At 46.0% G+C, this 23383-nt stretch overlaps 1 protein-coding gene across 1 annotated transcript in view; it reads left to right on the top strand.

Annotated features, from left to right (window-relative positions):
- The window catches only part of RCHY1 (ring finger and CHY zinc finger domain containing 1), a 41879-nt gene extending 20583 nt beyond the window's left edge, over positions 1-21296 (top strand). The window contains exons 6-9 of the mRNA XM_089652288.1: positions 5900-5958; positions 7301-7327; positions 11187-11307; positions 18972-21296. Coding sequence (XP_089508414.1) covers positions 5900-5958; positions 7301-7327; positions 11187-11307; positions 18972-19100 — 336 coding nt within the window. The 3' untranslated portion in view covers positions 19101-21296. The remainder of the gene's footprint in view (positions 1-5899; positions 5959-7300; positions 7328-11186; positions 11308-18971) is intronic.
- The last annotated feature ends 2087 nt before the right edge of the window (positions 21297-23383 follow it).

The following is a 23383-nucleotide window of genomic DNA, read 5'->3' as shown; positions in this document are numbered from 1 at the left end:
TTCATTCCAGTTCATTCCCAGATGGTCCTTCCTGAATTTTTTGGTCAACTTGGATATGTACTTGCTGATCCCTGTCCTGTTGGTGCACTAACTTTACAGTCTCAACCCTGCACATTTAGTGTTCTACAGGGTGCTGGCCCCAGTGTTTGCCATAATGCCTTCTCATGGCACTTGGATGTCCTTCTGTGGAGAATACAGGCAATGCGGCTGTTTTTGATTCTGCGTTGCAGGTGGAATGGAGCCTTCGAGATACCTTGGGCCAACTGCATGCTGAACTAGCTAGTTTCTTAGAGCAGGAATTCTCTGGCTGTAGCATGGAATTCTCCAAAAATTGTGAGATCTGCACACTTGGGCCTAGATCTGTACTCCATGTCTGCTTCACAGATGTGAGAGACAGGCCTTTCTGTTGATATTAATTTCTCTGGTTTAACCCAAGTGAATGTTCACCATCACGACAAATCTAACTGTTGCTTCACAGAGTTTGATGAATCATTGGATCTAGGTAGTCAGGAGGACTCTTCAAGGTTCGAGCAAACAAAGCCTGGCATAGTATGTCTAACAAGACATCTTGACAAATTATATACCAAATGAAGCAGTCTAGGCTTAAACGGTGCAAATGTACAGCAATAGAATAAATTGGCAGATTACCCCAAGAAATTTAAAAAAAAAAAAAAAAGGGGGGGTAGGGTAATAGACTATATAATAGACATTTTAAACCCCTTCCTCAGCAGAGACCTGATTTTCACCCTGCCCCTTATGTTCCATAAATACACTGCTCAAAAAAATTAAAGGAACACTTTTTGATAGCACATGGGAAAAATATCATGCTGGATATCTATATTAATATGGACTGGGTAATTTGTTAGGAATGTAAGGATGCCTCATCTTTTGATAGAAATGAAAGTTATCAACTTACAGAGGACTGAATTCAAAGACACCCCGAAAATCAAAGTGAAAAAATTATGCAGCAGGCTAGTCCATTTTGATGAAATTTCATTGCAGCAACTCAGAATGGTGGTACTTAGTTTGTATGGCCCCCACGTGCTTGTATGCATGCCTGACAGCATCAGGGCATGCTCCTAATGAGATGACTGATGTCCTGGGGTATTTCCTCCCAGATCTTGACCAGGGCATCACTGAGCTCCTGGACAGTCTTAGGTGCAACCTGGCGTTGTCGGATGGACCGAAACATGATATCCCTGAGGTGTTCTATTGGATTTAGGTCAGGCGAGAGTGGGGGTCATTCAATGGTATCAGTTCCTTCATCTTTCAGGAACTGCCTGCATACTATCGCCACATGAGGCTGGGTATTGTCACGCACTAGGCGGAACCCAGGATCCACTGCATCAGAGTAGCGTCTGACGATGGGTCCAAGGATTGCATCTCGATACCTAATGGCAGTCAGGGTGCCATTGTCTTGCCTGTAGAGCTCTGTGTGTCCCTCCATGGATATGTCTCCCCAGACCATCACTGACCCACCACCAAAATGATAATGCTAAACAATGTTACAGGCAGCATAACGTTCTTTACACCTACTCCAGACCCTTTCACGTCTGTCACGTGCTCAGTGTGAACTTACTTTCATCTGTGAAAAGCAAAGGTCGCCAGTGGCGGACCTGCCAATTCTGGTATTCAATGGCAAATGCCAATCGAGCTCTATGGTGCCAGGCAGTGAGCACAGGGCCCACTAGAGGTTTTTGGCCCTCAGGCCACCCTCATGAAGTCTGTTTCTGATTGTTTGGTCAGAGACATTCACACCAGTGGCCTGCTGGAGGTCATTTTGTAGGGCTCTAGCAGTGCTCATCCTGTTCCTCCTTGCACAAAGGAACAGATACCAGTCCTGCTGATGGGTTGAGGACTTTCCGCAGCCCTGTCCAGCTCTCCTAGAGTAACTGCCTGTCTCATGGAATCTCCTCCATGCTCTTGAGATTCTGCTGGGAGACACCCAATTGGCCAACCCAATGGGAACAACAGGCAGTTTTCACCTGGATGAGGTGAATGACTTAACTGACAGTCATTTTAGTAATAGACTTCCTTGTTCCTTTAATCCTTATGGGATCAGGTGAGTTAAAGCCTTTTCTACTTGGAGCCAGAGCTGCAGCAAGGTCACACAGTGCCCAGGGTAAAGATGTTAAACAAAGCGAAACAAAAACGAGAAGCGCACCAACCTTGTGCATTACCTCAGTAACCAAAATGTATTGAATACAAAATGATACTCACAGCGAAGTAATTCAAGCATGTAAGTCTTCAAAGGAACTTAAAAGTTAGGAAGCCTGCGTGAGTCCCATCATAGGGGTAGACACTGAGTACAGCTGACACGTTTCAAAGGACATCCCTTCTTCATCAGAGTTTCTGGTTTAAAGATGTTAAACTACACACCCCCCACTTATATATAATTTTTTTTACCAGGGGGGTTTGGCTCTCTGAAACAATTGAATAGAATCTAGTTATTAGATGCACTTTACTAATAGTTTTATCAAGAATGAACACTGAAGAGAGATATGAGCACATTAGAAATTATGGGGCATGGGTGCACTCTACAGGCAGCCCTTTCTGGGCCTAGGCCCCCCTGCAAACCCATTGGGGCTGAGCATACTGCTTTTATTTCATATCCGTGGCCCTGGGGTTAGGGGTATGGTTGGTGGGGATGGTTAGATGAGGTTTGGATAGGAGTTAGATTGGGTGAGGGTTAGGTGTAGAGTTTTGGGGAGTAAGAGAGAGTTAGGTGCAGTGTTAGTGCGCTTTAAGGCAAGGAGTACCTTAGGGATAGATCTCTGTGCACAGTGAGCAGCACTGAGCTGTCAGTACCTGAACACAATGTACCACCTGAAGATGGTCTGGTACACAGGCATAATCTGAACCTCAGACTAGTTATCTTTCTGACTTTCACATAAAGAGGCACATATGACTCACTCAAACATACCTGCCCTTGAAGAATGTAGATGATGAGTGGTTAGGCAGCTCCAAATCATCCAGAAAGAAAAAAAATCACCCTTAATTATACAACACGCTGTTATGTTTTCTTCCCCTGAGATTGGTCAGCCAGGGGTGTCGCTTCCTTACTTCTGGAACCCACAGACATTGGAATAATTTCCCAGTCTGGGCACAATTTATTCTTAGACCCTTTTTTTTAACATGAACAGCTCTCAACGGGAGGTTGAGTCATGGTTTTACTGCCCCTCAATTGTTCACCTTGAGTCTAAAATATAGCTGAAGGGAACTATTCACATTCTGAGGCCTGTCAAACTTGGCCATTCAGGTCAGTGGGGCCACAAAGAAACCGTGTGCCAAATACTTGGTTTGTGGTTTGCGGTGAATATATCCCATTTAAAAAACAAACAAAAAAAAGTAACAAGCATTCAGTAAGTGGTTGAATTGCCTCCTGAACACCTGACAGCAGCTGTTTAGTTGCACTCTGAAAAGGGATCCATTGTTGTTCACTTTTCAGAGCATAGACTAGTGTGTACATACAGTAGCCTTATGGTTTTGGTAGCTTGTTGGCTACAGAAAAGCAGAGACTTGGGGAGCCCCGCACATGGCAGCCCTCCTGTCACCCTGTACTGGTAGTGCTGTAACCATGCATGCCACTCATCAAGCTCAGCACTCTCCTCCTCTCGATGTGTCTGCCCGGATGGAAGCCTCTGATCCCTGGCACTTGACAGGAGGAGAGTGCAATAGCACCTGGTAACACTTTATGTCCGTAGCCTGAGCTGACACTCTGTATGTCCACTTCCGAGCTCACAGCTACTTGCCAACTTCTCTTTGCATAACTCTCCATTTCGCATCTTTGGACTTTTTATTTTTCTTTCCTTCCTTTTTTGTTTGCACTCTGTAGTGAGGATAGGTACGTTCCACAGTGCCATCTACTGTTCTTTGGGTGATACTGCAGGGCTACTGAATTGTATGGCAAGCAATCCTAAAAAGTGTCATTCAGAAGAGAAATAAAATAATCAGCACCCCCCCCCACCCCCAGAACATGAGAACACTGTGCTCAGGGTAGCTGCCCCTCCCTTGTCCCAGCTTTGCTTAGAGCATATCTAAATTTTCCTCTACCAGAACTTTGTTCTTAGATTCTTCTGTCTGGTCCCAGTTTTTCTCTCCTTGTTGACCACAGTTTAGATTGTCTTTTGCCTAAAGGAAAATTGTTTTTGGGCAGCTTCTCATGCATATGGTCTATGGTGTAATGTTTTCCCTCCCATGCTGGAACTTTTCTCACTTTTTTCACAATTTTTTTTTCTTGGTCTTTTGTGTGTAGTTTCTCATTTGTTATCATGTTCTCCTTTACCATATGGATGGTTCAGCCCCATTTGATGGAAGTTGAGGGCATTGGTCCTACAAGTGGCCATTGAGCTGCAGACTGTCCCTAGTTCACTGGTAGCAGTTGTTTGCTGTTACCTACCTCACAGTTGGGCTTTTGGATGTCCTGATGGTGAAGACTTGCTGTGTTCCACAATGGACAAGAAAAAAAATAGGATTTTGAAGTCTCACCCCTGTGGGGGCTATTTGCTAAAACTGAAGAGTGCAAAATCTGGTACAAAACTGTATAGAAACCAATCCGCTTTGAAGTTTTATTGCCAAAACTTAATTGAACAAGCTGAAGTTAGAAGCTGATTTGCTACCATGCACAGCTGCACTAGATTTTGAGTGATACAGTTTCAGTAAATCTCCCCTGTGTGATTATTACCATGCTTTTGGTACATGCTGGTTGTAAGACGTATTATCCGAGCTGCACTCCTGTGAGTGGACATTGTCCATTCACACACAGAGTAAGGCTCGGCCCCATTGCCCACTCCCTCCTCATTGGCTCACTGCCTGTAATTGACAGCAGCAGGAGCCAATGGCTCCCTTTGCTGTGTGAGCCAATGAGGAAAGAGATCCGGGAGAGCTGTGGCTCTCATGCACATCGTAGAGCGAGATGGGGCTCAGGTAAGCATAAGTGGGGGCTGAGAGGGTAGCTACAGCCAGAAGGTTTTTTTTACCTTAATGCATAGAATGCAACAAAGTAAAAAAAAAACTGAATTTAGAACCACTTCAAGATATCATGTCTGCCAAGACAGTAAGACAAAGCTTATAATAAATGGCATTTTGTTCCTTTGCTAAAGAATTCAAGAAGTGTGTACTGGCTTTTTAAGGTTTGAGGCAAAGGAAGTGCAAATATTAAAGAAGAAACTGGAGCCCCTTTTGAAGGTGCTTTTTTGTTGGGAGATGTCTGTCAATTACTTCTGAGGTATCAAATTTGCATTAAACACACACATTAGTGTGCAAATTCCTCGTGCATTACCTCCATGAAATTTATTAGATCCTCAAGCATAAATGGATACTCACAAGCGGTTAAAAACAACAGGCATATAATGTAAGCATTTCAGTCTTGGGCAGTGAGTCCCGTACTAGAACATTCTGGTTGGAAATCTAACACTTTGGGAGTTGAGCCCCCTTCTTCAGAGCTGAACCAACCTAATGTCCTGTCCACCTTTAAAAGGCCACATATCACAAACCGCCCTCCTCCCTGTCCATGAGCCAGTGGGCGTAGCCTGATGAAAAACGCCCCTCACAACAGTCAAAAACATCGTAGTTTGTGATCTGTGGCCGTCTAAGGGTGGGCAGCACATTACGCACTTTAGTATCCTGTGGAACACCTAGGATTGAGCGCTGGAGTGTTTTTGATTATCAAAGTAGCATTATTATTGGACCCAGAAAGAACCAGAAAAAAGATGGAAGGTTATGTTTGCATGGAAGATGAATGGAAACATGAATATATTAAACAGGCTAAGAGAAGGTAAAAGAGGATATATTTGTTATTATTGTACTCTTAATCTGTTGCAGTTTTTGCATGAAGTAGACATGATAAATATACCCCCTCTTAATGAACCCCTTTCCTAATTCAGCATTTCTCTTACAGGATATCCATACCTCCAGAGTGGGAGCACGTGTGCTTCCTTGTGGACATCTCCTACACAGGTGAGAAACGGCTTGGATAGAACCACCTAGTCCTATTAATTTTAATGATCTTGAAGTTTGTAAACTTACTTTGTGAAGTTCAGACACTTACGAACTCAGGGCTCAAAGCATTCCAAGTCTTAAAAGAGGAATTTGATCTTCCAAACCACATGTTATTTAGATATCTGCAGCTTCGGCATGCTCTACAGGCTCAATTACCTGTTCAGGCCCCTTCTCTCCAGTCCTTTTCCCTGATAGATAGTACAGGCACAGAACCCACTAAACTGATATCATTACTGTATACTGCACTTCGTACTCCCACGGGGGCACGTACAGTGGAATAGAGCTAAAACCTGCTGGGAGCTGGATGTTGGGCCTTTGGAAGTAGAGGAATGGGATGAGATACTGGAAGGCACTAAACAAGTTTCACCAAGGCTTACCTGATAGACTTACTCAGCGTTATATAGCACACCGAGCTTATCTAACCCCGTTTAGAGTTTCTAGATTTTGCCCGGAGCAAAGCCCTCTGTGCCTCTGTTGCTCAGGGGATACAGGTACTTTCTTCCATCTAATATGGACCTGTTCTTACATGACCATATGGGCGTCTTCTCCAATTAGACTAAATCATGTCTGCTGGTCCTCCTCCCAGATTTGGAAGAGGACAAGTTTCTTATCACTTTCTTACATGTAACCCTCTTGTTATGCGCCACTGGATGCAGGCTAAACCCCCCCCCACCCTTTAAGCTTGGTTGATATAAGTCAACTCAACACTCCCTTATAAGAAAATGATGTATCTACACAGGGGCTGTCCCATGAAGTATAATAATACATGGGATAGGAGGCTCAAAATGCCAAACACTTGTGTGACTTAAATGAGTCGGGAAGTTTAGGTCTAACCGTCCAGTCCCTCCCTCCAGTACTCCTCAAATTACATGAACCCTTGTGTGGGGAGACTGACATCATTATATTTTCTTTCCTAGTATAATGTTCCTACTGTCACTGCTTCAACAAATGCTTAACCTGTATATTTTGGTTGTGAACTGTGTATCACCTGTTGTGTACTATGGCATGCAACAGTACCAGTTTTTACTTTTTGTCAATAATGCTGCTTTTTTTGACAAAAAAAAAAAATTACTTTGTGAAGATCCTCACGTTTACTTTGTTTAATTCCATGACACATATTTACTATTGGCTATATAACCTTTTTTTAGACTTCACAGTCATCCAACTTATGTGGGTATCTCTGCAGCCTGGTTTACTAATCATATGTTCTTTAAGCTGTATATTTGAGCAGATTGATACATTTTACATGGACATTATTTATATAAATTCTAATGTGGTGTACTCTTGTGCTTTTCTCCAGTCCATGCTACGAGGACATGCTAAAACAGTAAGTACATTACACAAAAGCAAATGCATGCCTATATTTTAATTTGGCTCTTCTCTACATGCTCAAACAATGAAACGTTCTTATCATAATCTGATTTTAAATGATTATTCCTGCTGGCTTCAGACTTTATTTTGGGATGAACTTCATTTGGATTCCTTGGATTGCAGAATTAATTTCCAGTGAACGGAGCATCACATGATTTTGCATTACTACTATAACTTCAGGATTTTATGCAGCCGGTATTGATTAAATATATGCTGTAAACCATTATATGTATTTCATAGTGTTGTGAGCTTAGTATTCTGGTCAATAAGTTGTGAGATTAGCATCCAGGTTCACAATGTTGGCAGGGCATCATCCAGGTTCACAATGTTGGCAGGGCAGCCTTCAGGTTCACAATGTTGGCAGAGTAGCATCCAGCTTCACAATGCTGCCAGGGTAACATCCAGGTTCACAATGTTGGCAGGGCAGCATCCAGGTTCACAATGTTGGCAGGGCAGCATCCAGGTTCACAATGTTGGCAAGGCAGCATCCAGGTTCACAATGTTGGCAGAGCAGCATCCAGCTTCACAATGCTGGCAGGGTAACCTCCAGGTTCACAATGTTGGCAGGGCAGAGCATCCAGGTTCACAATGTTGGCAAGGTAGCATCCAGGTTCACAATGTTGGTAAGGCAGCATCCAGGTTCACAATGTTCGCAGAGCAGCTTCCAGCTTCACAATGCTGGCAGGGCAACATCCAGGTTCACAATGTTGGGAATTCGGCAGTTAGATTCACTGTATTGGCAGCTTAGGACCCAAGTTTACTGCTGGATGCTCAGATTCTGTTCTTTTCAGTGTTTCTACTTACCATAGGAGTGCTTATTACTCCTCTTTCATTCTCCATTATATAAATATCAGTTTAACCTCTTGCCGACCGCGCATAGCCGAATGACGGCTTCACCGCGGCCGGCCAGTTCTGAGTGGACGTCATATGACGTCCTCCCAGAACGCGCTCTCCTGCGCGCCCCAGGGGGCGCGCAGCCGGCGATCTCCGTGATCGCTGTGTCCTACGGACACAGCTGATCACGTGATGTGGTGAAAGGCCGATCCCACCGGCCTTTTACCACGTGATCAGCGGTGTCCAATGACACGCTGATCACAGGGAAAGGCAAGTGCCGGTTCTCGGCTGCACTTTCCTCACGCTGTCAGATCGTGAGGAAAGTACTGCCGAGAACCGGCAGTTGTCAGAGCGGGGATCGGCACCGATCATCAGGGCACTGATGATCAGTGCCCAGCAGTGACACCCGCAAGTTCCGCCCAGCAGTGCGCCCACTAGCCCCGCCCACCCGTTCCCAGCAGTGCCCCCACCTGTGCCCAGCAGTGCCCCCACCTTTGCCCAGCAGTGCACCCACCTGTGCCACTCTGCAGTGCCACCTACCTGTGCCCAGAAGTGCCACCTACATGTGCCCAGCAGTGCCACCCACCTGTGCCCACCCACCTGTGCCCACCAGTGCCACCCACCTGTGCCCACCAGTGCCACCCACCTGTGCCCACCCACCAGTGCCACCCACCAGTGCAGCCCAGCAGTGCTGCCAGTCAGTGCCACCAGTCAGTGCCCAGGGGTTGTGCCAGTCAGTGCCGCCAGTCAGTGCCCAGAAGTGATGCCAGTCAGTGCCGTCTATCAGTACCCATCATCAGTGTCACCTATCAGTGCCGCCTATCAGTGCTGCATATCAGTGCCGCCTATCCGTGACCCCTAATTAGTGCTGTCTATCAGTGCCGCCTATCCGTGCCACCTCATTAGTACTGCCTATCAGTGCCCTTTAGTGCTGCCTATCAGTGCCCATCAGTGCCGCCTATCAGTGCCCATCAGTGCCGCCTCATCAACGCAAATCAGTGAAGGAGAAAAAATACCTGTTTGAAAAATTTTATAAAAGAAACAAATAAACTTTTTTTTTTTTTTCAAATTTTTTGCACTTTTTTAATTTATAGCGCAAAAAGTAAAGCGCCCAGTGGCGATTAAATACCACCAAAAGAAAGCTCTAAAAAAAAAAAAATGATCAAAATTTCATATGGGTACAATGTTGCATGACCGCGCAATTGTCAATCAAAGTGCGGCAGCGCTGAAAGCTGAAAATTGGCTTGGTAAGGAAGGGGGTATAAGTGCCTGGTAGGCAAGTGGTTAAAGAAGAATTCTGGGCAAAATGTTTTTTTTCTCCTATGTGTGGGGCTGTGCTCGTACTGCATAGGTTAACTGCTCCTTTTTGTCCAGGGTATTTCAGAGCTGAGCTATACCTACCTAATCCACCGAACCTCTGAGCGCAAGAATAGCCCACACCGCTCCTGTCTTTATAGCAGGCACATGCGCTCTGAAGGAAGGCATACTCATTACGTTCCTTCAGAGCACTGTGCCATGTCCCAAGACTTCTGTGTGCATGTGTGGAAGTGATGTCATCGCAGCTCGGCCAGTCAGACGGATGGAGCCCTGTCAGCGGAAACAGTGCGCTGCTGGAGGGCTTCACTTTAACCACTTGCCTACCGGACACTTATACCCCCTTCTTTACCAGGCCAATTTTCAGCTTTCAGCGCTGTCGCACTTTGACAACTGGGCGGTCATGCAAGATTGTACCCATATGAAATTTTTATCATTTTTTTTCTCACAATAGAGCTTTCTTTTGGTGGTATTTAATCGCCGCTGGGCACTTTACTTTTTGCGCTATAAACAAAAAAAGTGCAAAAAATTTAAAAAAAAACATTTTTTTCTTTGTTTCTATTATAAAATTTTTCAAACAGGTAATTTTTCTCCTTCACTGATGTGCGTTGATGAGGCAGCACTGATGGGCACTGATAGGCGGCACTGATGGGCACTGATAGGCAGCACTGATATGCAGCACTAAAGGGCACTGATAGGCGGCACTAATGAGGTGGCAGGCATAGGCGGCACTGATAGGCAGCACTAATGAGGTGTCACGGATAGGCAGCACTGATAGGTGGCACTGATGATGGGTACTGATAGACAGCACTGATAGGTGGCAAAGACTGGCATCAATGCTGGGCATTGACTGGCGCAACTGCTAGGCATTGACTGGCGCAACTGCTGGGCACTGACTGGCACAACTGCTGGGCACTGACTGGCAGCACTGCATTGATGGGCAGTGGTGGGTGGCACTGGTGGGCACAGGTAGGTGGCACAGGTGGGTGCACTGCTGGGCACAGGTGGGCGGAACTGGTGGGTGGCACTGCTGGGCACCGATCATCAGGGCACGGATCATCAGTGCCTTGATGATTGGTGCCGATCCCTGCACTGACAACTGCCGGTTCTCGGCAGTACTTTCCTCGCGCTCTGACAGCGTGAGGAAAGTGCAGCCGAGAACTGGCAATTGCATTTCCCGGTGATCAGCGTGTCCACATCACGTGATCAGCTGTGTCCGTAGGACACAGCGATCACGGAGATCGCCGGGTGCGCGCCCTCCTGGGGGCGCGCAGGAGAGCGCATTCTGGGAGAACATCATATGACGCCCTCCCAGAACTGGCCGGCCGCAGTGTAGCCGTCATTCGGCTGTCTGCAGTTGGCAAGTAGTTGAGGTAAGTCTTTCATAATGTTCTTGTATGTGATACATACTAGTACATTATGCCATTACCTTGCAGTGGATTTCTTTCTTTTTTTTGTTTTTTTTTTATTATCTGCGGTTTACTACCGCTTTAAGGTTTTAGAACCACTTTCCCCAGCATCTACCAGAAATGAATATGTCTGAGTGGACTGACCCTTTAAACATAATGCAGATACTTGGCACTAATGAAATGCTTTTTTCCACTACTAATGAAACCTTTAGTTGGGATACTTATCTGCATTTTCTGTTGTACTTTATTTTTTTACAGAGGATACAGGTGTCCGCTGTGCATGCGTTCAGTATTGGACATGTCACAGTACTGGCGCCGATTGGATGAAGAAGTGGCTCAAACACCAATGCCCTCGGAATATCAAAATATGACTGTCAATGTAAGTAATTAGATTATATTATTTTGGTTTGCATGCTCAGCATAACACCAACCTATCAATGCTGTGTCAGTTGAAGGCCACACAAGCAGGTTAAACATTTTTTCAGCCTTCAGGGCTGGACTTGGCAACTAGATTTGTTGTGCCTTGCTAAAAATTGTGACTACATTGGCTTTAGCTGTGTCCCAAAATTGCCTGACAGCTCCACTGTGGCAGTGAAAGAGCATACTAGGTTTATCTCTGTAAAAAAAAAAAAAGATGCAGCACGACAAGTTTGTGAGTAATACGTTTTTCAACGGCAAAACGGTAGCCCTGGTTATGGATGGCACTCAATAAATAGACATTGGGCGGCCAATTCACTGAGCGATCGATGTGTCATGAACTGTCATTAGAAAGTTCAGAACACAGAGACACTGTACCCACCCTATTCAAAGGGCTGGCATGGTAATGTGATCGCTGTGATTGATCAGCACAGCGATCACATGGTACTATCTACAGTACTGATCCCTCTCCTTCCACTTACAACAGGAGGAGAAATCAGTAGCTGCAGCTGCTGATCCATTTGTTCTGTTACAGTGACGCACAGATATTTTTTTTTTTCTTCTGCCTCTTTTCCTACACATACTATCACTAATACTGTACCTAGTGACCTGTAAATTAACCCTTCACCCCCTTTATCCTGCCCATCTGACATTAACACCTTCATCTCCATCCTCCCACTGTATGTTACCACTGCATTAATCCCTTTACTTCCTCCTTCCTGTGTGTATTACTTACAAGCTCCATGGTTAAGCCCCTTCGTACTGGCACATGACTTCAATTCCAAAAAAACTGGCAAAAAAATTAGATCACCTTGGGGGGGGGGTCTACTTTTCAGCTTACCATTTCTTAGATGTGATTGCTGCATTACATTTTTTTTCAAACTTTTTTCCTTTAGGCCTCATGCACAGGGGATGTTTTTGCAATCTCTCCTAGACGCTTTTTCTCCTGGCAGCAATGTTTTGGCAGAAAAAACGCTTGGTGCTTGTAAACACATATGATGCGTTTAGGCATGTCATATGCGTGGGCGTTAATCCATTTCAATGGCCAGAATAATCATTTATTCTGGCAATTGAAATGGATTCGCACTCAAGCACTAAACGCTGATATCATTAACTTGCATGTAGACACATTTACACTGTCAAGCATTTTTTTCTGACAAAATGCTGCTGCTCCTGGTCTTGCTGCCAGTGGGGGTTTTTTCTGCCTCTAAATTACACTAAACAGTTATGTGTGCATGGACAGACAGGAAAACATAGAGGGGTGTTTAGAGGCAGGGGGAAAAAAAAAAACAGACGCCCCTAACAGCAGCATCAAAAATGTCCAGTGTGCGTGTAGCTTTATTTTAATTTGCTGATTCTGTCAGTAGCACACTTCCAGTTCTAGGATGTCAATTCTCTCTTACCTCATTTTATCAGGACAACCGGACAGGACTACTGGGGACTCCCCCTGTCCTTTTGCATATAAGCTAGACAAGACCGGGTCCTATAGTGCCTTGAACAATATAACTGATAAGAGTGCAGCTCAGGCAGAGATCACAGGATGCTATCATTTGAAGATTTCTGAAAGGATCAACATGTATTTTTCACACTATTGCAGCAGATATACTAAGATGCTTTCAATAGTATATTTAATCTTTACATCGTAAGCTTATGTCATTTTGGCACCAGCACCAATTTGTAAAAAAACTCTTAGTTGCCATAGCAGTCAGGAGTTTGTTTTGCTTTTTACACTGAGCTGTTGGCTTTGTAGTAGAAATTATTTTACAACTGCCCAATCATTTCTACGTCTTGATGCAGGTGCTGGCCAACATTTGCATCCACCCACCCTTGCAAAGTGTCCTGGACTTGCATATTCCTTCTGGTTGCCTGGGACCCCTCTATGGCACTCAGCTATGAGCATATCCAGGTTCAGAGCTGTCAAGTCTGGATTCAGCAGTTTTAACAAAGTGCAGAAGTGATATTACCTGTCTAATAGATCTCTGTCAGAATTACTGTGCTGTCACATGAGAACTTGTCAGCTACCTTCCGCTACCAATGAGGTTAAGCCAGGAAAAAAAGCTTCAAACGTATAGTTTATTAAAATACATTTAATGCCCCCCAAAATTTTACAGCCCTAAGCCCCCACATACACGCACATACAAACACACGTATTGGGTGCTGAGCATATGGAAAGTACAATTGTGCCACATTGCAGAGTGAGAACAATAATTCTAGGACCATCATTCACTTAACCCTAAATTGTTAAAGTCTTTTAAAGCATCATGTATGGACAATTTTGGGTACCATAGTTTTTTTCCATTTCATGAGCATTTCATGGGGGGGGGGGGTACAATGGTGGATCATGTGTGCAGAGTGAGTACAGCGATGGAATGTGTGCTAATAGTGTAGTGGAAGCAAAACAGGTATACAGTGGTAGTGGAACATGTATGCAGGTTGGGTGCAGTGATGGTGGAACAGGGACATCCTTCCCACTGACCACCGGCATAAGGAGACATTCTTCCTATTGACCACTGATGTAAGAAGGGTATTCTTCCCACTTACTACCGACATAAGGGGGGCATTCCTTTTATCTGCAACAGACATAAGGGGGACAGTGTTCCTACTGATCACCACCGTAAGGTGGACATTTTTCCCACTGAATCCCAATAAATTTGGTTTTAGTAGGGGTTACTCTGAGACCTTAAAATTATTTTAGGGATTCCTGTGGGGTGAAATGTTGAGAAAAACTGCTTTTAAATTAATAAGTGATATAGCGTGGAACAGCTGCCTTTCCAGCTGCTGTAGAACTACAATTTATACTGTGCCACCATACATGCCATTCCATGTTAATCAATCTTTAGTTACCACAACTGCTGGTAGAACAGTCTTTAGTGACCCCACTGGAGGTAGAATTCCTCTCACTTCCTGTCCCTGTGACACAACTGCAGGGAGACTGCTTGTTTCTGTGACACCACTGGAGGGAGTCTTCCCCGCACTTTCTGACCCTGTGCTTTCACTGGAGGGAGACGTTCTGTTTCTGTGACACCACTGGAGGATGACTTCCCCTCACTTCCTGACCCTGTGACTTCACTGGAGGGAGACTTCCTGTTTCTGTGACACCCCCCCCCCCATTGGAGGGGGAGGCGTCCTGACCCTGTGACCCCACTGGAAGGAGACTTTCTGTTTCTATAACCCACTGGAGGGAGACTCCCTGACCCTGTGACGCCACTGGAGGGAGACTCCCTGACCCTGTGACGCCACTGGAGGGAGACTCCCTGACCCTGTGACGCCACTGGAGGGAGACTCCCTGACCCTGTGACGCCACTGGAGGGAGACTCCCTGACCCTGTGACGCCACTGGAGGGAGACTCCCTGACCCTGTGACGCCACTGGAGGGAGACTCCCTGACCCTGTGACGCCACTGGAGGGAGACTCCCTGACCCTGTGACGCCACTGGAGGGAGACTCCCTGACCCTGTGACGCCACTGGAGGGAGACTCCCTGACCCTGTGACGCCACTGGAGGGAGACTCCCTGACCCTGTGACGCCACTGGAGGGAGACTCCCTGACCCTGTGACGCCACTGGAGGGAGACTCCCTGACCCTGTGACGCCACTGGAGGGAGACTCCCTGACCCTGTGACGCCACTGGAGGGAGACTCCCTGACCCTGTGACGCCACTGGAGGGAGACTCCCTGCCTGACCCTGTGACGCCACTGGAGGGAGACTCCCTGCCTGACCCTGTGACGCCACTGGAGGGAGACTCCCTGCCTGACCCTGTGACGCCACTGGAGGGAGACTCCCTGCCTGACCCTGTGACGCCACTGGAGGGAGACTCCCTGCCTGACCCTGTGACGCCACTGGAGGGAGACTCCCTGCCTGACCCTGTGACGCCACTGGAGGGAGACTCCCTGCCTGACCCTGTGACGCCACTGGAGGGAGACTCCCTGCCTGACCCTGTGACGCCACTGGAGGGAGACTCCCTGCCTGACCCTGTGACGCCACTGGAGGGAGACTCCCTGCCTGACCCTGTGACGCCACTGGAGGGAGACTCCCTGCCTGACCCTGTGACGCCACTGGAGGGAGACTCCCTGCCTGACCCTGTGACGCCACTGGAGGGAGACTCCCTGCCTGACCCTGTGACGCCACTGGAGGGAGACTCCCTGCCTGACCCTGTGACGCCACTGGAGGGAGACTCCCTGCCTGACCCTGTGACGCCACTGGAGGGAGACTCCCTGCCTGACCCTGTGACGCCACTGGAGGGAGACTCCCTGCCTGACCCTGTGACGCCACTGGAGGGAGACTCCCTGCCTGACCCTGTGACGCCACTGGAGGGAGACTCCCTGCCTGACCCTGTGACGCCACTGGAGGGAGACTCCCTGCCTGACCCTGTGACGCCACTGGAGGGAGACTCCCTGCCTGACCCTGTGACGCCACTGGAGGGAGACTCCCTGCCTGACCCTGTGACGCCACTGGAGGGAGACTCCCTGCCTGACCCTGTGACGCCACTGGAGGGAGACTCCCTGCCTGACCCTGTGACGCCACTGGAGGGAGACTCCCTGCCTGACCCTGTGACGCCACTGGAGGGAGACTCCCTGCCTGACCCTGTGACGCCACTGGAGGGAGACTCCCTGCCTGACCCTGTGACGCCACTGGAGGGAGACTCCCTGCCTGACCCTGTGACGCCACTGGAGGGAGACTCCCTGCCTGACCCTGTGACGCCACTGGAGGGAGACTCCCTGCCTGACCCTGTGACGCCACTGGAGGGAGACTCCCTGCCTGACCCTGTGACGCCACTGGAGGGAGACTCCCTGCCTGACCCTGTGACGCCACTGGAGGGAGACTCCCTGCCTGACCCTGTGACGCCACTGGAGGGAGACTCCCTGCCTGACCCTGTGACGCCACTGGAGGGAGACTCCCTGCCTGACCCTGTGACGCCACTGGAGGGAGACTCCCTGCCTGACCCTGTGACGCCACTGGAGGGAGACTCCCTGCCTGACCCTGTGACCCCACTGGAGGGAGACTCCCTGCCTGACCCTGTGACCCCACTGGAGGGAGACTCCCTGCCTGACCCTGTGACCCCACTGGAGGGAGACTCCCTGACCCTGTGACCCCACTGGAGGGAGACTTCCCCTTCCTTCCTGTCCCTGTCACCCCACTGGTGGGAGACTTCCCCTTCCTTCCTGTCCCTGTCACCCCACTGGTGGGAGACTTCCCCTTCCTTCCTGTCCCTGTCACCCTACTGGTGGGAGACTTTCTGTTTCTGTGAACCTACTGGTGGGAGACTTCCTGTTTCCCAAGTCGTCTTCCAGTACATTCCACAAGACATATAGCTCCTCCCACAGGACAGGAAACACATTACCCCACAGAGAATAAAAGGCTGTCCCCCAAGCCTCAGTTTTTAGTGTTTCCTCTGGATGGGGGTAACATGTTTCCTGGAACCATGTGAAAAAGTTATCTCCCCAGGGCTGGCTGGAAGCTTGGTTGGGGGGGTTCACTCAGAATTCTTTGTCTTCTAGCCCTGTGGTACTCTCCTGTAGGGATGGTTGGAGACTAGGCTGCAATGGTATGAGCCTTCCTAGGGCCCGGGGAGGACTGGTACGGTGGTGACATTACCTCAGTTAGTTCATGTCCCCCTGCCCGTGGAGGAAAGTAAGGTGGTCTCCGTTCTGTGGAGGTGTCAGCAGTTGTGTTCCGCTGCTGCCCAACCTTCCTCCTTGTGCGGTGGGGGGCAGAACTTCTGCATTCCAGGCTGGCTCCGGATGTTGTAGTGACATAATTTCTCGGAGGCCGGAGACATCATTGGTTCCGATCCCCATTTGAAAAAGGGTGCAGGGTTGACTGTTCAGGCAGCTGGTGTGGTGGTCTTCACTACAGCAGAGGCTGAAATGGAGAGACCGGTGGCTATGGATCCTCCCACGGCTGCTACCCAGATGGTTAATTCTGGGTAAGCAAGCACCAACTCCTCACAGGTAAAGACAATGGGGAGGGCTCCCAGATGTATGCCTGTGTAGGTTCTTATTTCTGTCACATACAGCTCCTGGGGTGATGGGCTGTTTTTTTGACAGAGCACATTTTCCCCTTCTGCTAGAGCACATGGTGTGTTATCTAGTGAGATTTGTAGTGGCTGAAGGTCCCCTTCTGTTATTTGTCTCACTTCCTAACCCTGTGACCCCACTGGAGGGAGACTTCCTGTTTCTGTGACCTCACTGGAGGGAGACTTCCTGTTTCTGTGACCTCACTGGAGGGAGACTTCCTGTTTCTGTGACCTCACTGGAGGGAGACTTCCTGTTTCTGTGACCTCACTGGAGGGAGACTTCCTGTTTCTGTGACCTCACTGGAGGGAGACTTCCTGTTTCTGTGACCTCACTGGAGGGAGACTTCCTGTTTCTGTGACCTCACTGGAGGGAGACTTCCTGTTTCTGTGACCTCACTGGAGGGAGACTTCCTGTTTCTGTGACCCCACTGGAGGGAGACTTCCTGTTTCTGTGACCCCACTGGAGGGAGACTCTTTTTCTGTGACCCCACTGGAGGGAGACTTCCTGTTTCTGTGACCCTACTGGAGGGAAACTTCCCCTCACTTCTTGACCCTGTCACACCACTGGAGGGAGACTTCTTGTTTCTGTGACCCCAGTTGATGAGACTTCTTGTTTCTGTGACCCCCACTGTAGGGAGACTTCCCCTCAATTCCTGACCCTTGCACAGAAACAGCCATAAAAACATCAGAGGTTTAACACATTCCTTGCTGTACTATAAATGTGTTCTTGTCTGTGACCCCTTGAGGTATGTTTCTAGTCATCTGCTGTAGTATGACTACAGTCTCTGATCAATTAGTTTATCTGCTGTTGTGGCTGGAGGGAGAGAGATCGCATGTGAAGATAGCAGCCACAGTTAGTAACAGAAATCTTAGAGGAGGGAGAATTCAATATTTGATTAAAATAGACTACATAGAATGAACTAAATATTTGGCACATGCATGCTTTACATTTATAAGATTGTCACCTAACTGTCCTGCTGTGTGGTGCTGAGCAGTGTGGCTGGAGAATTTATGTGAGGCACACATAAATGTGGGGCAGTGATTTATGTTGAAGTGGGTGAGTACACATTTAACATGTACAGGCCTAATGTACCCAACCACATTCAATGCAATTCCCAGAGGTTGATGGGAACTATAGTTTCCTTTTACTGCAAAGAGAGAGGAGAGGAGATGATGTCATCCCTGCTGTTACACCTCCTCCCTGGCAGAGCAGATGCTGTTATCTTTTGAATTACAGAGATGACTTCCTGAAAATTCAGTTAGACTTTTCTCTTCAATGGTAAGGAATTTCTCAAATGTATTAACTGTTTAGTGTTTTGTGTAGGGTGGTGTACTAAAAGGTGTTTTTTTTTGCCTATTCTGGAGTTCTTCTTTAACATGTACAACAAATGGCTCCAGCAGAAAGAGAGTTAGCAGATCCAAAGGATCATTCATTGTTAGAGGATCATGCACTTCAAATGTTTGCTTATTACAGTTCCTACATAAAACATTTATGTAAATAGGCTTAGGTTGCAAAGGACAGTTTAATCTCCATTTGATGCTCCACATTAAACATTCAGTGTACTTGCATCTAACAAATCTATTTACACGAATATATATTTTTCATCCATACAGATTCTTTGCAATGACTGCAGTAAAAGATCTACGGTGCCCTTCCACGTTCTGGGGATGAAATGCGAGATCTGCAAGTCATACAATACCACACAAGAAGGGAAACTTCTATCACAGTCCGCAACTCCATAACCTCAAATGTTGTTCAGTTGTTTTAAGAACAGAATGCTATATTACCTAACTCTGGTCCTCCAAGAACACTGAAAACAGTCAGGAAAATATATTTCTCAGATGAACATGTAGATGAAACTCAATTGATAGTTGTAATTGTTGCCAGTTATTTAAAGGTTCTGCTGTGTTAATTGCTGAGGACTGTTACCACCAAACAAAAGAAGGGCATCTGACCTTTGATCATAATCATAGCAAAATTAGGATAAATGACAAGAGGAAGAAGTATAGGAAAAGAGCTTGGCAATATAATTAGAAAACGTGAGAAATGATTGTTGCAACATATTAGTAAAGATTACTAGTAGATGTAGAGTCCAAAGTAAGGGCTTGTGCACACAGGTCTGTGGTTGGCTTTTAACATCAGATGTGTAATGCAGTGTTTTAGTTTTGAATAGGATCTTAAGGGACTGTATACACACTAATTTTACATGCCCCTGTACACTAAACCTAAAAGAGCCCTTGCTAAATTGACTCTCAGAGATTTTTAATTCTGCACTAATATGTGCATCATATTGTGCTTCTGTAAGTTCAAATTAAAGGTACTACTTTTTGTTTTCTTTTTTTTATTATTTTACAATATATTGCTACACATGCCATCTTGTAACTTAACAATATTCAAAACTACCCTTCTGTTTCAATCTTCAGTAAACTATGATCTGCTAAACAATTCAGAGTTACCTCTTTGGCAACCGTGGGGAAATTGGCATGCTGCTTGTGTAGAAACAGTTAGGAAATCTCATTACCTGCATGCATAACTGCTTCACTGCTTTCCCCCAAAATCTGCACAAAGCTGAAGCTTTGTCAATTCTGTGCTGCAGTGAGCTATTCATTGTTGGTGAGATAATACCAAAAGTACTGCATGTATGAAGGGATGTGAGATGCTAGTTTTCTTTTTTTATAAAAATGTAAGACTGTTTATAGCAGGCAGACCGTTGGTGGAAAAAACCAACTAAGTATCCAGAGAATAGAGACAAAGGTGGAGTTTCTCTTTAAGTGATCGATAGCCTAGCAATGTCTTTGTCTTTGAACTAGACTACTGCAGTTGGATTTCCATTTTCAGTTGTGGAACTACTGTAAGACAACCAGCTTGGTGTATTTTGTTCAAATACTAATTGTGCATTTTAAATGAACAGCTGAGCCTTTTTGCAGCCATTGGTATGTGGCTGACATTCAAGAACTGTTTAAAAAGACTGTCAGCAACCCATGCCTACTAAGATAGGTTCTCTAATTTCTCTTGTTAAGGTACTCATATAAGCATATTCTAGGCTGTATTTTATAGATGATTTGCCCCACTGTGTTGAAAATTTCTAGAATCGCTTCCTACAATTTCCAGAGGCATGTAGCTGAGGTCCTGGCAGAAGGGGGTCAGGGAAGATCTACATTACGTATTTGCAGATTGTGTGAGGCTTCTTCAGTCCCTGTCAGGACCTTGGCTAGCCTCAAGTCTGGGGAGTGGGGCAGCTGCATGCATCTGGAAAGCAAAGAATCCATAGCGTCAGAGGTGATTAAAAAGAAGTGGTCTATTTTGGTCACAGCAAGGGCAAATATTTTTCAACCAAATACAGCCTAGTATTTGTTTATGTGAGTATTTTAACGTGAGATGCTTATCTTAATTGGCATGGTATGATGACAGGGTCTCTTTAAGGGGACCTGCCTGGAATGAATTGATGTTGCCACTACAGCCTCGTCTACCATCCACCCAGAATATCTCCAACACCGGAGCAAGGTGTACAATGGGTTGCTTAGTATAATTTCCTAGAGGGTAGGTGGGCTACCATCAGATATTTCCCTGAATGGACAAAATAAGTGTCTCTTTAATCGCTGATCTGCGATGGGGATGCGCATATGATGAACTGATATTCTGTTTCAGCGGCAGTGGCCTACCAAGTAGTGAAAGAACTGTACTGTTGACAGCTTTGGAGTAGGCAGTTTAAAAACAAGTCCGTTATGGCAGCTTCCATACTTCATTCTCCATACCTCAAGTACGAACAAACTCCATCAGATGATGTATATCCATTAAACTGGATAAAATTTGTTTGGTTTTTTTTTTTTGTTCCTTCAAATTGTTTTTCATTGTAAGTTTAGAAATTTAGCAATAGTTAAGAACTTTATTTTGTTGAAGATTCCTTTATAATAAATATTTATTCGGCAAAAATGTTATTACGGGGTACTGTGGTATTTTTTTTCCAAATAGTTCTTTATAAGTGTTTGTCACTCTATGGTTATTATATACAGTTGTAATGTCAGTGTGAAGTTATGACTCTATTTAAATTCAGATGCCAGAAGGACAGTGGGCTACAGATGAATCTATTATTAGCACTGGGAGTATACAAGATCTGGTAAAACTTTTTGTAGCTTCAAGACTGGGCCATTGGCCTACAGTGATTGTATTCATGATAGATACAGGTAATTTATGTAAGGCAGGGGAACTATAGTGACCCTCTGTAGAGCAGTGTTGGCACAAAATGCACAATTGTGTTACCTAAGACTGAGAGGGTTATGAGAGTTCATTAGAAATCTTTGTCTTACCAATAAGCCAGAGGCATAGGTGTCTGCAGCACACCTCCCTGCTTTATATACACAAAACATAAATGGTTGCCTGATTTACAGGTGAAACTCGAAAAATTAGAATATCGTGCAAAAGTTAATTTATTTCAGTAATGCAACTTAAAAGGTGAAACTAATATATGAGAGAGACTCATTACATGCATAGCAAGATAGTTCAAGCCGTGATTTGTCATAATTGTGATGATTATGGCTTACAGCTCATGAAAACCCCAAATCCACAATCTCAGAAAATTAGACTATTACATGCAATCAATAAAACAAGGATTGTACTTATCGGACAAACAATATCGGACCTCTGAAAAGTATAAGCATGCATATGTACTCAGTACTTGGTTTGGGCCCCTTTTGCAGCAATTACTGCCTCAATGTGGTGTGGCATGGAAGCTATCAGCCTGTGGCACTGCTGAGGTGTTATGGAAGACCAGGATGCTTTAATAGCGGCCTTCAGCTCTTCTGCATTGTTTGGTCTCATGTCTCTCATCTTTCTCTTGGCAATGCCCTATAGATTCTCTATGGGGTTCAGGTCAGGTGAGTTTGCTGGCCAATCAAGCACAGTAATCCCATGGTCATTGAACCAGGATTTGGTGCTTTTGGCAGTGTGGGTAGGTGCCAAGTTCTGCTGGAAAATGAAGTCAGCATCCCCATAAAGCTCGTCTGTGGAAGGAAGCATGAAGTGCTCCAAAATCTCCTGGTAGACGGTTGCGTTGACCCTGGACTTAATGAAGCACAGTGGACCAACACCAGCAGATGACATGGCTCCCCAAATCAACACAGACTGTGGAAACTTCACACTGGACTTCATGCATCTTGCAGTGTGTGCCTCTCCATTCTTCCTCCATACTCTGAGTCTTTGGTTCCCAAATGAGATGCAAAAGTTGCTCTCATCAGAAAAGAGGACTTTGGACCACTGAGCAACAGACCAGGTCTGTTTTTCTTTAGCCCAGGTAAGACGTTTCTGATGTTTGTTGTTCAGGAGAGGCTTGACAAGAGGAATACCACATTTAAAGCCCATGTCCAGGATCCGTCTGTGTGTGGTGGCTCTTGATGCACTGACTCCAGCCTCAGTCCACTCCTTGTGAAAGTCCCCAACACTTTTGAATGGCCTTTTCCTGACAATCCTCCAGGCTGCGGTCATCCCTGTTGCTTGTGCACCTTTTTCTTCCACACTTTTCCCTTCCACATAACTTTCTATTAATGTGCTTTGATATAGCACTTTGGGAACATCCAACTTCTTTTGTAATTACCTTTTGAGGCTTTCCCTCCTTATGGAGGGTGTCAGTAATGGTTTTCTGCACAATTGTCAGGTCAACAGTCTTTCCCATGATTGTGATTCCTACTGAACCAGACTGAGAGACCATTTAAAGGCTCAGGAACCCTTTGCAGGTGTTATGGCTTAATTAGCTGATTAGAGTGGGACACTTTGAGCCGAGAATATTGCACCTTTTCACAATATTCAAATTTTCTGAGATTGTGGATTTGGGGTTTTCATGAGCTGTAAGCCATAATCATCACAATTATGGCAAATCACGGCTTGAACTATCTTGCTTTGCATGTAATGAGTCTATCTCATATTTTAGTTTCACCTTTTAAGTTGCATTACTGAAATAAATGAACATTTGCACGATATTCTAATTTTTCGAGTTTCACCTGTATATCTCAGGATGTGCTGAGTGGCACAG

The sequence above is a fragment of the Staurois parvus genome, unplaced genomic scaffold (genome assembly GCF_062004578.1).
Source record: "Staurois parvus isolate SC_StPar_1 unplaced genomic scaffold, SC_StPar_1.0 ptg000679l, whole genome shotgun sequence".
NCBI classification, from domain to species: domain Eukaryota; kingdom Metazoa; phylum Chordata; class Amphibia; order Anura; family Ranidae; genus Staurois; species Staurois parvus.
This window is presented reverse-complemented; position numbering and strand designations above follow the sequence as displayed.